The sequence below is a fragment of the Lampetra fluviatilis genome, chromosome 15, assembly GCF_964198595.1.
Source record: "Lampetra fluviatilis chromosome 15, kcLamFluv1.1, whole genome shotgun sequence".
NCBI lineage: Eukaryota > Metazoa > Chordata > Hyperoartia > Petromyzontiformes > Petromyzontidae > Lampetra > Lampetra fluviatilis.
This window is the reverse complement of record NC_136289.1, coordinates 965,819-983,087: the sequence shown is the minus strand read 5'-3', so window position 1 is coordinate 983,087 and position 17,269 is coordinate 965,819. Positions and strand designations below refer to the sequence as shown.

The window sequence follows — 17,269 nt, the reverse complement described above, 5'->3', positions numbered from 1 at the left end:
GTGTATTGGCGCCATTAATAAACTATAGTTCAGAATATCAGGGCAGTGTGATTTCTGTGTGTGTGGGTAGAACCTCGGCGTGGTGTCTGCGATTGGTGTGTGGCGCGGGAGACGGTGTGCGCGAGAGAGCGAGCGCGGGGCCGCACCGTTGGCGTGGTGTTGGTAATTTGAGCGTGTGTATGGGGCTCGCCTGTATTGCAACATATACGGCCGCCGTCGTTTGCGCATGTTTATGCGTGCGTGTGTAGAAAACGCGCGCCTGCAGCGCCGCATGAGTAAGTGGGGTGCGATCGCCCGGGCGGTCGCGCGTGTTTACACAGTGTGTTTGTACAGCGGATTAAGGCTTAACCACGGGGGTTATGCTTGCATATTCATATCTGCCGCTGCTTCTTTCTCTTTAGCACAGGTACGCGCATATTCATACCGCCGCCGTTTCTTTTCTTCAGCACCAGCCTTTGAGAGGGAAATACGCGCCTGCAGGGGCGCGCATGTGCACGCCTCCGTGTTCGTTTTTGTGATGGTGTAATTTGATCGCGCGTGAGATAGCCACCGGCGGGGGTGAGCCAGCCGAGTAGCGATGTCCCTCAGAGAGGGCGCTTGCCCGGGGGGGCCTATCACCCGATTGGCTGGGGCCCGGCGAGAGGCGGCCGACGAGGAGGAGGGGGGAGTGGAGAGGGTGGACAACGCACCCCGCCCGCTCACGGGGAGCGGGGAGGTGGACGTCGGCCTCCGCACTGCTCTTGTTCACGCCACTGCTCTGAAATGCCTGCCCCTGGCTTGCTTCCCAGATTGGCCACTGGGAACATAGTAAAAAGCAGACACATTTTTACCCCCTATTCCACAAACCCCTTTATTATAAAGCTGCAAATGGTGGGTAGTGCCTCAGAGGCTACTGACAGTGAAGCTTTCCTGGCCTTCACTCTTTTGATTCATGCAGGTGCTGTCGGCAAGGAGTCCCAGCCAAACGCTCATTCAGAGCCAGGGCCCTCCTCTTATAGTCCGGGCTCCCCCCGGATTGGCCAACCACCTAGCCAATTACAATAGGCCACCTCGTTCTCGACTGCACCTGGATCCCTACACCCTCCTCCGAGGTGGTACTCTAAAACGAGATCCGAAATTAGTTTGTCCGCTGTGGCTGTGCACAATGTTCAGTCGGCCGCACCCCAGGCCACAAGGTTCGGTTTTCCCCACAGCTTCGTCAACATGCTTCACCCACCGTGCCACAATAAGTACAATCGCAGGGGTTAGGGTCATAGCTTAGCTAAGTTGACTGTGGTTGCGATGCGACGCGAGAATTGCTGTAGAGTACAACAAAACAATCGGGCAGCTGATCAGCTACATGGCACAGAGGACAACCACAGTTCCGCAAAATATGTAACAATGACGTCACGCAATACAATTATGCCTTGCTGTAATGAAATAACGTAATACCTACGTCATGTGACTCAACACTGTTAACTTGTGGATACTCAAATTTTCAGGCCGCTGTTGATAAATTGGGATACAAATAATAAACCGTGGATACATTACCACGTTACGTGTATGTTATTGTGTGATAAGGGGGGATATCGTGTAGAATTATGAGTTAAACAAAGAGGGATAGGGTGATAATCATCACCATTATCAATTATTGTAAGTAAAAATTGAAGTTTCACTTTAAAAGAATATATATTTTCCCTTATTCTAGTTACATGTTTAATGTGTCTGTTTTTTACGTGATACCAAGTGGGGGAAATTCATATAGCATTCGTTACACAAAGACGGAGGGGGTGATAATTTTAAGACCCAGGAATGCAACCCTTTTTTCCCATCAGGTCTATTATAATTATTTTTCGAATGTTGTTTTGCTAAGCACGGCATTTTCCAGGAACGTAACCCCACGTTCAGCGAGGTATGACTATACTAAATTAAAAAAGTTGTCCAAAACCTATTTTACATTTTAAGTTTGCATATAATGAGGATAATACTAATAGTAAAATAACCTATTGCTAAGTATAGTGTGCAATGTAAATATTACCAGAATCCCCTTCAGCTGATATAACAGAGCATGCATGCTTTATATGGCTCCGTGCTATTACCAGGCGAATGGAGATAGCAATCGGCAGATCCTTACGACATTACGACAGAAGCCGTGAGTGCAATTTAACTACATTTGTTTATCTCTGCGCAGTTATCTCTTGGGTGTGTGTCGTGAGGTGTGTGTTTGGAAATATACATTAACTGCGTAACATGAGGTGGAGGTACACTTTTAAATAGCCATTGCTTTTTTACAAGGCAGCGTTTTCCAGTCCAGATTTGCGAACGTGTGGAGGATACAATACCTCCATCGTATCCTCCACGTGTTGGGGGATACAATGCATGTGGGCACTTTTGGTTGATCCTGTTATCTGAATTCATCCTGTTATCTGCAGATATCTTTACATTCTACCCTTAGGTGTGCAAAGTAGAGTGGTTCGTTTGGAGAACGAAATACATTTTCCACCACTTCTTCCTGACTCCTTTTGTCCATGCAGAAGGGTGCAGAATCAGATGAATTTACGCAGTGCACTTTAGAGACACGTCCATTATAATCTCTTGTCAGGTCAGCCAGCGGATAAGCGTGGACGAATGGAAGAAGTTTCCATTAATCAAATGCTACCGCACAAAATCTTGTATAATATGAAAATTGATGTTCAGATCAATATATCAAACGTTATATATGTGTAATATCTTCAATAATGGCGGGAGACGAGTTGACGGGGCAGCACTGTTTATTCACAACGGTTGCACAAGTAACAGTCCCAACCGAGATAACACCTATGTCACACGTGCCTGACTCGGCCACGCACTCCGTCTCCCCCGTGGGGTACGCGTACCTAACTCTGCCTTGCACTCAGGCTCTCCGGCTACGCTCTCCCCACGGGGAGCTATCAGACCCCTATGCGCATCCGGCTCGGGCCACACTCAGTCTCTCCCGTAGGGTACGCGTGCCTAACTCTGCCTCGACTCAGGCTCTCCGGCTACGCTCTCCCCACGGGGAGCTATCAGACCCGCCTTGTCAGGCCACGGGTCTCGACCACTGAGTTACACTGCCCGCGCCCTTACAAGGGCGTCGGACCGTGAATCCCAAGGCCTCGCCTCTGAGCCTCGCAGAGCCCCGGCCCTTACAAGGGCAGCGGGGCTAGGAGTCCAGGGCCTATCTCTTCCTCCGTCTTCTATCTTCACTGGTTACTAACTCCCCGAGTGCCCGCTCGCATCGCCTTACATAGCCCTCCGCTCCCGAGGGGGCGGAGCCTATGCAGACCGCGATGTGAGCACCCGCTTGCGGACCGTGATGTAACCACTCACCACGCGCTGGCTCACGATCCCCCCTGCCAGCACGTATCACCACTACATATGTAAAGGCGCCTTTCATAAACCAAGGCCTCTGATCATAGGAATATCCACTGATTGATTCAGAAGTTTGTATCACATGAAGAATAGTGACTGGAGGACTGATTGGAAGCTTCGCTGTGTATGGTGAGCTAAACGTTACATAATTCCACTTTTTATCAATATATATTGTTCTTTAGTGGGATATTTATTGTATTATTATGCTTCCTTGCCCAGAAAAGCCTCACTGTAAAGCATTTTTTTCAGGGGGGTCCTGCCAACTTTTCAAAGTAGTGGGGGCGAGGTTGCTGCTGTGTAATCCCACTTGAATAATTTGCAGGCAATTATTTAGCAATGTTTAGCCAACACATTCTGTTGGGATTTGTGTTAGCTATGGCAGGAAATCGGAGAACCTGGAGGAAACCCATGACAAGCAGAGGGAGAACATAGAAACTCCACACAGAACGGCACCCCAAACAGGAATCAAACCCAAGCGGGTTTTGTTGTGAGGCATGACTGTCACCACTCAGCCACTCAAAATAATTAGAAAACCGCACAATAAGAGACAAAATGTTATTTTGGACAATCATTTTCCGTAAAAGGTTGAGTTTTAAAATGTACGTGAATGAATGACAACTAAACGATGTCAGGCTGATAATGATTGAAAGCTGACAAAATTATTTGCAAGATGTCACGGTTGATGAAACATTGATACACTCAATGATGGTGTCCTCATCCAGGGAGAGTTAGCTTAGTTGTAATGCAAGACAAGGTATTGTATAAACATATTACAAAATTTTACGTTTTTATTCAGTCAGAAAATATATCAACGCAGATACAATTAGAAAGGACCAAACGAAAATAGACCTTGCACCCAGACAGCAACATCCGTAGTTGCCTTAGGCTACAAGAAAAATCAGCTCCTCTTATCACGACCAACTGGATCATGTGGCCTGACCATTTACGTGTCCCTTGTTGCATTCTGTCTCCCTCCCCAAAGTTGCTGGAACCAATGAGACAAGATGCCCGGTGCACCCCGTCCTTCCAACCAGCAGAGGATTAAAAAAAAATCAGGAAAAGCAAAAATTGTATATTTAAACTTGCAAAACACGTATGGGAAGAATTTTAAAAACGTTTGTGATTTGTCCACACAAAAACTTAATTATACAAATTTCCTCCTATCCACCAATAATGGCACGATGAATGTGGTGACACATGAAGTCACTATTTAACCACAGGTGCAAAAGACATGTCAAGCAAAGCTGTTTTTTGTTACTTTACAAAATTGCAATAAAGTTGAATGTCCTTAGCTGACATATGTAATTGTTTTACTGAAAGTTTATTATAAACCAGAGTACACAGCGTAGAACTTGTTTAATCAGTATGGCAAAGTAACATGCTGGTTGGCGACAGCATTGGGGATGATGCCTATTAACACCATAAAAATTGTCCTTAACCCAACTGTTCTCCTGGCTAGAATGTAAAACTTCATTTTATAAATACTCAGCATGCGCTCTCTTATCTCCCATCACCAGAAATTGGTGTAGAATTACAGATGCAGAGACACATATGTGCCAGCTTTAATGGAACAGGTGCAAGATGTTATCGTGATTTCCACTCTCTACCTCGCTCTCTATATGGAATAGTATTCCTCTTTCCCTCCCCAACCACACCCACATGGTGAAAACGATGGTTCTACCTAAACTCTTCTACCGCCTGAGGACTATCCTTACCCGAATTGCTAAAGCCTTCTTCAAGATTCTGCACTCACAAATTGCGTCCTACACATGGAATCACAGGACTGCAAGGATTAATAATAATATTTTTTATAATAATAAAAATTTATAAAGCGTCAACCAATCGTTCTCAGAACGCTATGCATGTGTAGAGTAATAGCGTTGGCTGCTGATGGAAAGTGGTACTGATAGTGTAAGGCAGTACACACGTCAGTAGGTGACAGTTTCTACAGGGGGGAAAGACAACTAAGGGAAAAACTCAGGAAGAGTTCATCTGGAAACCCCGGGAACCTGCTAGTAGGTTCCAGAAGGGGGGCGTGGCCAGGGCAGAGCAGGGCCACGCTGGAAGGAAATAAAGAGGGCCCTTCCCCGTGTATTGAGCCTCTGCATTCCTTCTTAGAAGTGGTGGCAGCGGTGGTATAGTACATAACTACACCAAATAGAGCCTAAAATTGAAGGAATAGAGGACATCAACGAGGAGACTGAGGTGTCTGGAGCGGGAGGCCCTCAGAGACGCCCTGCGAGATCACCCACACGTTCACGTCGGTCCACCTGGACCACGGGGATCACGTGGCTGACCCGTGCAGTGGCCAAACGAGACCCGAGAAGAAATGTGTCCAGAGTGGAAGCGAAACTGGACAGTCTGTTGGAGGTAGTCACCGGGCTACTGCAATATCAGCAGCTGCAACAGCAACAGCTGCAACAGCCACCAGAGCAGCAGCTGCAACAGCCGCCATTGTAGCAGCAGCAACAACTCCCAGAGCAGCAGCTGCAACAGCCACCAGCACAGCAGCAGCAATGGCCATCAGAGCAGCATCTGCAACAGCCACCATCGCAGCCACTGGAGCAGCCGTGGTGCCTTGTCGCAATGAATACGTTTGTGACAACCATCAACAATTTGGGAACATTTGCCGCTTTGAAGAAATGTATAAAGCATTAGGTTGGTCAGATGCCGAGGCACTGGTTACACTACCAACAGCACTCAGAGACGAAGCACACACCATTCTTATGGGCATACCAGCAGACAAGAAGACAACCCTGGAGGCCGTTTTCAAAGAAATGGGTGCCATCTTCAAGCCACCGCACAGCACTAAACCACGCTTCAAAAAGTGCCAATGGGGGATCGGTGACTCGCCGCTCATCTATAGAAGCATGCTATTAGCATTGGCGAGATAGGCTTTCCTGAAGGCAGTGGAACAAGACATCGATGCTATGGTAGCAAAGCACCTCCAAGAGTATACCTACCAAAACAAACATTTTTAATGCCGGGGGAGAATGATTTGCCCACTTCATAATGGCTGGCCCGTAGCATTAGAGCCGCGGAAGACATGTGCGAGTCCCCACGGATGGTCACACAAGTCACCGACCACGCGGGAGCCTCTAATCATGCCAGTGGTGACAACGCAAGTGGCGGGATGCCATATTAAACAAGCACAGGAGACAACCAACAAGGCCCACTTGGAGCCCGCAATGGGAGAGATGGTTGCTTCGATAAAAGACCTTACCTCCACACACCAGAATACAGTGAATCACATGCAGCGTTGGACGCCACACGACCAGACACACACCTATCCGCGCAACCGGGATTGGATTACCTGCTTCTGCTTCAGTCAAGCAGAGCACATAGCTTATCTGTGCCAAAATAATGTTAAATATGCGACCTCATGGGACCAGGATCAACACAGTGGTCAGTACCACACGTTCACTTAGACACACACTCACTGACAGACACGTGCATTGATAACTGTAAACGGGGAAAAACGACCGAACGTACGCAAGAATGACGTTAACACTTCTTCCACATCAACAAAACATATCCCACATATACTCACAAACACAATTCATCAGGAACGTCCATCCTCATAGGTAAGGTAGGGAGTAATCGAATGTGATTGCTAATTGACACAGGGGCATCTGCAACCATCATACCCAGTCTTACCTATGAAACACTGCCCCTGCAGGATACCACCTGCAACCAGTGGCTGTCAAATAAGGGTGTTTTAAAAAGGTCGACCCGATTTGAAATCTCTACATCTCTGCAACCACGAATCGCCCATTAATGAAACTCTTACCACTTGAAAGGGCGGGGCACAGCGTTTCAAATGATTACCGTTCGATGCCTCTCCCAGCGCACAAACAGCCCCTAGCCTCAGAGAGTGGCTGGTCGAGTACCGGTAGTTAGGTTGGTTTAAGAGCTTTTTTATGTTTAGAAATACAACTTTGGGGTTTATTTTACCGTATGCAATTTGGTTGGTGAGGAAGGAAGATATTGCGAGGGTGTGTACGTCACTATAAGTGCGAAGTAAGGTTTTAAACATTTGATAATGTATGGTTGAACCAGATTTTTTCCAGGCACATTCAGATTTGCGGAGTGCAGTTCTAAGTATACGTAATTGAGTGGAGAACCAAGGTGAGGATTTGATGGCTGAAATGTGTCTGGTTTTAAGAGGGGCCAGCGAATCCAGTATTTTGTGAAGGGAGAAGTGATATGACGAGGCTGCCTCATCCACTGAAAGCGAATTAGGCTTAGAGAGGGGAGAAAGGGCAATAGACTGGGCAGTAGAAGTGGAGGGGCTATACTTTATGCCGCGATATGTGATATGATGCTTAAGGGAACCAGATAGGGGGGGGGTAACTCAAAGATTATTGCAGAGTGATCTCAAACGACTACATCAGCAATAGAAAGGTGTTAAGCTGAGAACCCAGTGGGGCGGATTAAGTTTAATGTATGGCCATCTGACTGAGTAGAGCCCTAAACATGTGAAAAACCAAACAATTTTAAGATGGCTACAAAATCTGTAATTGCAGTGGTAGATGGGGAGTCTACATCAATGTTAAAGTTCCCACATAGCAAAATCCGATTGAATTTAGAGCACACCATTGAGAGGAGATTAGGGAAGTCAGCAAGGAAGGTAGTGGTTGGACCGGATGGACGGTAAAGCAAGAATAATAGCAGTGATTGAAATGTTTTCCAACAGAGGTATGTGTTAAAAAGAATGGAACAAAGTTAATGAAGTTGAATGGAGGTTCGTGTTACTGTGGATAAATGCAAGCCCTCCTCCACGACCAGAAGATCAGGGTCTATCGTAAAAGGAAAAGCCTGAAGGTGTTGCCTCAATTAGTGACAAATAGTCGGAAGGTCTATGCCAGGTCTCAGTCAAGCACATGAGGTCCAGGGCATTTTATAGAATGAAATAATTTAGGAGTAGTGCCTTAGTATTTAATGAACGCATATTTATCAAAGCGACCTGAGTAATGAAAAGAACACGGGGTGGCGAGAACACATGCTTCCATGGGCAATTGGGGACAGGGCATGGTTGTATTGCCCACAGGTGCCACCGGGTACGTCCCCCAAGTTGCACCGCCCGTGGTGGGGTCTGGTGGAGGTCATAGAGGTGAAACGGCTGCAGTGTGTACGAATACAGACAGGGCGTCGCCGTTGGTTCGTCCACCCGTCCCGCCTCAAAACTTATGTCTATCCCCACCCAGACAGCTCATCCCCATGTCCTGTACGGCCGATGTCTGGTGTGTCCGAAGTGCTGGGGCGCTCAGTCAAGTAAACCGTACGCCAAAGAAAATGTGTTGTGTCGCCCACAGTTTCCGAGCCCCTGAGGCCCGGGGTGTCTCAAGGATATGCCACGTGCGAGGGACCGGTGTCTGGAGCCCACTCAAATTCTTCAAAAGAAGCCAGGGATGAGCCTAACCCTTCAAGGCTGTTCTGCGAACCCTTGACGCCCGGAAAGGCACAAGATTCCGCCATGAGCGGGGGACCGGCGCCGAGAACCCGGTCAAAATGCATAAGGTTGCGCTATTAGACTCCACGCCCAACCCACGAACGATGGAAGGGTTCCCTCGAGCAACGTGGAAGTGTGTTATGGTTATTGTTGGTATGGTTCTTGATGTCGGGTGAGTAGGGTCACACTGCTCACCCCTTACAGTAGACCCTTAAGATTACAATCATCGGGTGTCGGGAAAATGTTGCTTCAGTTGCTGCCCTAATGCATGTTGCTTCTAAAAATTGTTGTTAGCCAAAATGGCAAATTTTTAAAAAGGGGGGGGGGGTGATGTAAAGACAGTGCGTCAACTAAGGGACAAGTGGTGACAACAGGATAGAGAGAGAGAAGGGAATGATTGCAAGCTCCAGAAAGGTTCGGCCGCAGGTGGCCGGGGGTAATCGAGGATGCAGGCCGGTGATTGGACGAGAGGTATGGGTGTCTGAAATTGGCGCCGCTGTGTCTACAACAACAACGCCACGTGGCACTGGGGGCGAGTAGCGAAGCGGGGGATGATCCAATTAATTAAGGGGAATTGGTTCAGGGATAAAGGCGGAGAGCGTGGAGAGAAACGGGAGTTGGTGCCTGGGATGAGTGACGAACAGATGGAGAGACGGAGCAGCGGATAGAGTGGGTATAGTATAAGGTAGCAGTGGACAAAGAGAGTATAGTATAGAGTAGCAGTGGACAAAGAGAATACAGTGTACGGTAGCAGTGGATAGAGAGAATACGGATAGAGTAGCAGTCGACGGAGCGAGTACAGCGCAGGATAGCAGCGGAGCATCGGACCTTGGTGGAGACAGCTACGATGGAGTGGGACGACAGAGTTAACAAAGAGCGACCGAGCTGGAGAGAGAGGAGCAGAGAGGAGGGTCGCTGGAGGAGCAGAAGGAGAGCGAGCGAAGCCAGCGGAGCGGAGCGAGCGAACGGAGGGACATTGAGTGATGTTGATGGAAAGTTGTGAGTTGAAGAGTACGGAGGGACATTGAGTGATGCCGACGGAGGAGATGTGAAACTATATGAGTTAATAAAGAACCGAGAAAGACAAAGAAGCTGTCGCGTCAGTACGAGTCCGACACAAGTATGGCGGTGATAACAACGCAGCACATTTGTGATTGCAAAGCAGATAATGCTGGTTTGGTGGTTTTCCTGCACAAATGTGGCTGCCTGATAATACGCGTTTGGAACAAATGTGAAATGTCCAATTTGACTAATTTCCCAGTTTACTACAATACTTAATTATGGATTTCCATCAAACATAAAAAACATCTTTAATTATCCCGATAAATGGTTGTTCTTTTTTCATTGTTCCACAGTTGAACAGCAAAAAAGCAGAGAAAAAAAGCTCAAATTTTCTGCTCGTCATTTATGTCTTTATTGATGAGCGTCAGACATTAAGGCGCTCTCCCATTGCCATTTCTCGTGGCCTTGTGATGCAACAATCCATCTTGCTCCTGCACAACAGCTGATCTAATCGTATCTATTCTCGTCTGTGGGTACCTGAGTTCGATTCCCAGCCACGGTTAGCATTCACTGACCAGCGTGCTGAAGTATGGTCAAACAACACTCACGACGGGGACGATGTTAGAAGGCCTGTATCCAGAAGTGAATTGACAAATGAACATTGCTAAAATTGTTTTCGGTGTACTTACACAATGTATACTATACATACACCATTTGCACACATAATAATAGACAATTAGGGTGTGTGCCAATGTTTACACTCTACAGTATGTACACATTGCCAACACAGGATATATCATGCCCTATGAAGACAGATGTCCCCCCTATAGCCTTAACAGACTGTTGGGGCAAGTGCTGTTAGCGAGCACCTATGAAGGCCGGCACGGCGCGCGAGGGGGTGGGTGGCCGCCTTTGTCTCCCCAGTGGTGATCTTTACACACCGCACCAGGTACTCATTTGAGGCTGAGTCGACCTAGGGGAAGTCCATGACCAGTTTGGATAATTATCACCGGTGTTGACCGTGAGCGGGATTCGAACTTCGGATCGCTGGGTTCGTAGCGCAGCGCGCTGATCAGCGATAAATAGACACACAACCAGGCTCGATCAAGTGGAAACTTGCACAGCCCACTCGAGGGTACAGACGGTGCACACCACGACCCCGTGCCACTCAATCCGTCTCTCCGTTTACCCAGGGCGGCCTAGCAATGTCTCGTCATCATTCATATGTATGGGGCCGTCCATAAATGACGTCACGCGATTTTGGACAATTTTTTTTACCTCCCCCCCCTTGTCACACGGCGTCACAAAAAGTCAGACCCCCCCCTCAAATATGACGTCACAAAGCTCTGCCCCCCCCCAAAACCATATTTCCATTTTGAAAATAAAACATGCTTCAGATCGCTTTAAACTATTGTCATTGTAGTGCGTATTTAATGTGGCGCTGCACTCTGATGTTGTAGGAGAGTTGTTATAACAATTCTATATTTATTTAAAGTTGCGCATTTTGATGTGACGTCACATTTCTCCCCCCCCCCCTCGTCACACATCGTCACAAATGTCTGACCCCCTCCCCCCCCTAGGTGCGTGACGTCATTTATGGACGGCCCCATAGAGTTATGTTGTGTGCTACAGCGACAAGCTCAGGGCTTGTGCAGGACGAGGGCAGCAGCAGTAGCCGCTCGTGACTTCCTCGATGTGCAGCAGCAGCAGCGGCGGTGGTGGCGGCGGGTTCGCCAGGAACTCTACTCGTGAACTGTGAGCGGGTGTCAAAGTCAACGATGCGCGCGTGTGTGTAGGTGTGTGCACGTACCTACACACACCTACACACACAAACCTACACACGCGCCTACACACGCGCACCTACACACGCGCCTACACGCACCTACACACACACACGCCTACACACGCGCGCCTACACACACATACCCACACACGCCTACACACAAATATCCACACACGCACGCCTACACACACACACGGCTACGCACACACGCCTACACTCACGCGAGCGCTGTTGTACGTGTCGCTGTGTCTGTGCGTTGTTTACATACTGCCTACGTATGTGGCCTTTGTCTTCGTAGGAACACAGCCATCGTCAGTGCTTGTCAATAAGGACTTGCCTAGAACGGGAGTGTCATTTTGCATCCATAATACTGCCGTCTTGAAACATCAACACTGTCGCCGCTGCTGCTGCCGCTGCCACTTGGATCGTATGGAGATGGAGGCGGCCGGTCTGGCTGCGTTGCTGGAGGAGGGATCGCGACCCCCAGCCCGGGTATGTGCGGTGGGCACCTCTGTGGTGGGGGGGGGGGCGCTGTGGTGGTGGTGGGGGGCTCGGTGGTGGGGGGGGGGCTCAGCACTCTCCATTCCTCTCGTGTTGACGCTGTCACGACTGCACCGTGCTGCAATAGCGACGCCTCCGAGGAGATGGAGCGATGAAATGGGTTCCATGTGCCGGTGCTAGGCGGCTTTAATAAATGCATGGTGAGAGATGGCGGCGGGTTGGGGAGGATGTCCATCCAGCAGTGGAGTGACAATGGCTGATAACGACAGTTGCAGCGAGTAATGCTCTATTGGCAGTCTAAGGATGATTTTGCAGTGCCATGCTGTAGGCAAATGCGACACATGTACTGGAATGACATCGAGGTATGCATTGTTTAAGTCTGGGAACTTAAATTGCCTTTGGAAACTCATCTCATCCATACGGTGGGGCACCCCCAGTTGGCAGTTGTCCTGTCTCGCTATGCGTATATTCGATCAATGAAGTTTCAGTGTCACAAACTTTTTATTTTTTTCTACCATTATTTTACACAGAAAGCTAAAAATAAATAGATGCACCGAAATGAATGAATACATAATTATTCGCTCTACAGCACACGATAAATAACAATACAATTATGTTTCATCATCCCATTTATTTGTAAAAAAATATATTTTTATATTGTGTACAGTATGAAAAATATAATTTTATTTTCAATATAAATTGTCTTTGCTTACAATCTGAATGATAAGTTATGAAGTGTTTATAGAATGAAATGGCAAGTCACGAAGGTTGGGAACGCATCCTCATCGTACTAATGTTATAAGTTATTCAATATACGACGTTTCGATATACAAACGAAGCTCCAGGAACGCGTCTACTTTGTATATCGAGGTATTACTGTATGTAATAGTTGTGTTGTGGTGTTATTTCACACGGATAACTTATTTTTATCCTGTGTCACTTTATTCGTACTGAACTCATCGCGTTAAACACCACGCATCTCCGTCACAACTCTTCCTCTTGCACTGCTAGTTTGCTCTGCTCGCTCTCTCTCGCTCCGCTAGCCTGCTATGTTGCACTCTGCTAGCTTCTCCACTGCTAGCCTTCTCACACTTAGGATTCCGCTAGGCTCTCTACTGCTAGCCTGTCTACCCTCACTCCTCCGACCTCGCCCGTGCCTCCAGCGGGGGATCAGCCAACACCGCTGGAGAGGACGCGGTGTGGAGAGCGAGAAACCGGACTTCTCTTGAATTCACTCTTGTCTTCACTCCAACCAACTCAACCCAACTGCCTCACACGTTCCCCTTTTATCCTCCTCCTCATTAAGTGCCCCCAGATGGTCCTCATTAAGCCCGCGTCCTGCCCACGCCTCACGCACGTGTTCTCCCCCTTATCGCCACTATCTCTAGCCTCCATGGCGCCTACTCCGCATTTACAGCCATCCAATCACTGCCTCTTTCCCTAATTGCTGACATCTCTCTGTCTGCTGTCACCCAGGCCACCCGCCTGCACCTGCTTATCCTTAGCTGACCTCACTGTCTGCAACCCCGTACATAATGCAACTGCTGTTTGCAAACTCTGCGCGCATTACGCCACTACATTTGTAGAGCGTACATCCGATTGCTGTTAGTGGCATCTTCTTCCAATAAACAGTGGATTACCTCTTGCAGAAAACAAGGGTAATTTGTTTTAGGGTTTTTTCCCCCTTGTTACTTTGAGCGACTTGTTAGGATGTGGGTGAGGTTCCCTTGGTGCGGGGAGGACGCAGCGTGACACGGCACCATTCATTACTCTTGAAACGCATTTCTTCATTTGTACTGTGCGGTTCACGTTGTGCACGATCTTCAGCAGAAAAGTGTTTATGTTTTATACTTCACTTCAAATGGCACCTTTTACCCGCACAGGCTGCGTAGCAACTGCACAAAACACAGCGAAACTCCTCCTGTCTGTGAACCTCTTATACTGTAAATTCTACTACAGTATTCGCAGCCACAAATGTATTCCGCGTAGAATCCCGTGAGCCTGCAGCTTGATTCTTCCTATGATCCACAGTATTTTACGGCAAAGAGTATTCGCCAGAAGCGCTTGTGGCTGGCAGTAATGTCCGTGCGGTTGTGGATGAGAGAAGCTTGGTCGTTGTTCAGCAGGCCACGTTCCGTTGTTCATCATGATGCTGCGGACAACCGGGGAAGAAGATTAGGTCACCCTGCGTTCAGCTGACTCACAAAAACGCCTCCTATTCGCGATTCCCCACAGATACGAAAGCAGATTATGGAGTGTAACTTCTGGGTAGTGGCAGAAATTATGTTCCAAAGAACCCAAAAAAATGATAACAATGACGTAATAATTGTGATGCCATTTATCCATGAAATGTTCTGTGGTCATGAGTAGCTCGTCGCCAATATATTAGGTCCCTTGCTCCTCATGGTCACTTACGTACAGTACTCTCAACCACACGACTGAAATTGCTCAAGTAAAGTTAAATATGCAACTGAGAGTCTGAATCGCTGGTGGACCAGCTCAGGTTTCTTACATACTGGAAGAAAGGCTTCACATTTCAGTGAGTGAGTGTGTGAATTTAAATGCTTGAGTGTTAAACTCCACTTTTTTTTCTGTGTTCACAGTATCCGTGGTTGCAATGCGTCTGTGCGAAACGTCATGGGGCGCACGTAAGTACTGGGCCCCGTGTTCATTCTGCGCGCACACGCACACAAAGTCGTGTCTCTCTTATTCCAGTACCGCGAAAACCACTGCACAGTATTTCATTTCTCTATGTTGACATAATAGGCACGGAAACAAAAAAATTAGCAAGACTAAACCGACTGAATAGAAAACGCCGGGTTGGCACATTCCATTGCAGTTGATGATGGATAAAGTGAAGAGATGTCCTCCTTTGGCTGGGACAACTGAAGGCAGCCCTCGGCTGTCGTGAAGAGAAGAGGCTGTTGCCGGTGATGTCCTGAAGCAGTTGTAAACAATCTGGACTTTGTCCCATTTTAAAGTTTGCTGGCCCCCGGGCGAGTAGTGTTGGTGGCTTAACAAGAGCAACGAAGTTTTTCACGTTTAAAACATTGTACCCTCTTTTTGAACGCTCCGCCTTTAAATCTAATGGTACAGCACTTGTTATGCTTTACAGATGGGTAGATGTGCATATGTACCTGTATGTTCAACTTCTTTTGCACCATACATAGACAACCGTGCTAATCGGAGGTGTGATAGAGGCAGTGGTAATGAATAAGTAACGAAGCTGCCTCGACTTGACTTGCTTTTAACCCTCCGTGATATTTAAGTATTATCAAGGATTAGAAAGTGTTCAATGGTGCTGCTGCTGCTTTGGCAGTAGTGCACCAGCACACAACAGAAGAAAAAAACCTCACATTTGTCAATAACGCTGATTGACACAACAATATATCATAGGCGACGTTTTGGGTAATGGCTCTTCTTCCTAGCACATACAATCACATTGTCAAGGAAGCTTAGCTTTAACCTGTGCGAGCATGAATCTGCGCAACATCGTACGTTATGCCTAATGGCAGTGGCGTGTTCATCATAGTGGCAGCATTAGGGTTAAGGCCTCCATCGAAAAACAAGGACTGACGTCTGTTGAATGCAGTGTAGAGTAGAACCCCTATTGACGACCACCCCTCTTAACGACTAATCGCTTAACGACGGGCCTCCATAGAGCCCAATGTGTTCGCTTACTGACCAGTCCCCTGTTAACAACGGGCTGTTGTAAGTACAGTAAATATTAATTAATGCATTGATTAACCATGTTTATTTTAATATTATGTGTGTAAAATTCTGTTAGTATCTTTATGTATTAATTTCCATTGTTTAAATATTATTAAGTACGTTTTTTGGGTGAAAAGGGTAACTTTCGATGCTATCGAAACGAATTAAGCCTTTAACGTATAATTCCTATACTTGTTTAACGGCCAAATCACTTAACAGCCGGCTTCATGGAACAAATTACCATTGTTAAGAGGGGGTCTACTGTTCAGGGAGTCCTCGACTTACGAACGGCTCGACTTACGAACGGGTCGACTTACGAACAGGTCGACTTAAGAACGGGTCTCAGAAACGAACTAGGTTCGTGACCCGAGGACTGTCCGTACTGTATATAAACCCGGTAGCACGTGAGCGAGTATTGTAATATTTGCATGGCTCTAAAAAGAGGAATGCCACTGGTCTGGTTGTACGCAAATTGTCAGTTTTGAGTGGCTGAGAGTCACTGCACTAAGGGTGCCTTGACATTTTTCTTGCTCAATGTGAGAGCAGCTTCCATTATTTCACAATGTATGTCTGTAAAAAAAGCCATGTTGATTTAAACACAGTCACCTCACAGGTACATTATGTGCTCATAAAAGTAAACTAAACATGTTTGTGCAGATGAATATATTTTTAAACGTGAATCTGCAAACGTGAATCTATATATACAGGTATCTAAACGATTCTGCTGTATCAAGGATGAGATTAGATCTCGATTGCTTTCCATGTATTGTATCGGGGCATGGAGTACTCGGTAAGTATTCATTGGGATCACTCTGAGATGGACAGGGTCATGCGAGTGACGTCATGTAAAATGGTGATGTGAAAGTCTAAGATGAACAATTAAAAAGATGTCTTGAGACCCACACAACTTATTCATTTGACGAATAAATAATGACGCGGTTTAAGCTTGCACAAACAAGACGCGTTAGCAGTGGGTGAGAGGTGGTTAATGGTGGGTGAGTGGTGCATTGATACTGAGAGGTGCAGCGGGTGAGTGCTGGTGAGTGCTGGTGTGTGATGGTGGGTGAGTGCTGGTGAGTGGTGGTGTGTGGTGGTGTGTGGTGGTGAGTGGTGGGTAAGTGGTGGTGTGTGGTGGTGTGTGATGGTGGGTGAGTGCTGGTGAGTGCTGGTGAGTGGTGGTGTGTGGTGGTGTGTGATGGTGGGTGAGTGGTGGTGTGTGGTGGTGTCTGATGGTGGGTGGTGGTGGGTAAGCGCTGGTGATGGGGAGTGGTGGTGTAGCGGTTAGAGCGCTGCGCTACGAACCCGGCAACCCGAGTTCGATTCCCGCTCACGGCCAACACCAGTCACGATTATCTGAACCGGTCTTGGGCATCCCCTAGGTCGATTCAGTCTCAAATGAGTACCTGATGCGGTGTGTAAAACCATCGCCGCCACTGGGGAGACAAAGGCGG

General features: G+C 47.5%; 1 protein-coding gene across 3 annotated transcripts in view; it reads left to right on the top strand.

Annotated features, from left to right (window-relative positions):
- Nucleotides 1-11,432: 11,432 nt before the first annotated feature.
- The window catches only part of LOC144936091 (endothelin-converting enzyme 1-like), a 31,250-nt gene continuing 25,413 nt past the window's right edge, over nucleotides 11,433-17,269 (top strand). For all 3 annotated transcript variants that reach the window (XM_078862935.1, XM_078862934.1, XM_078862933.1), the window contains exons 1-3: nucleotides 11,433-11,619; nucleotides 11,905-12,098; nucleotides 14,711-14,755. In XM_078862935.1, the coding sequence (XP_078719061.1) occupies nucleotides 12,036-12,098; nucleotides 14,711-14,755 (108 nt within the window). In that variant the 5' untranslated portion in view covers nucleotides 11,433-11,619; nucleotides 11,905-12,035. The remainder of the gene's footprint in view (nucleotides 11,620-11,904; nucleotides 12,099-14,710; nucleotides 14,756-17,269) is intronic.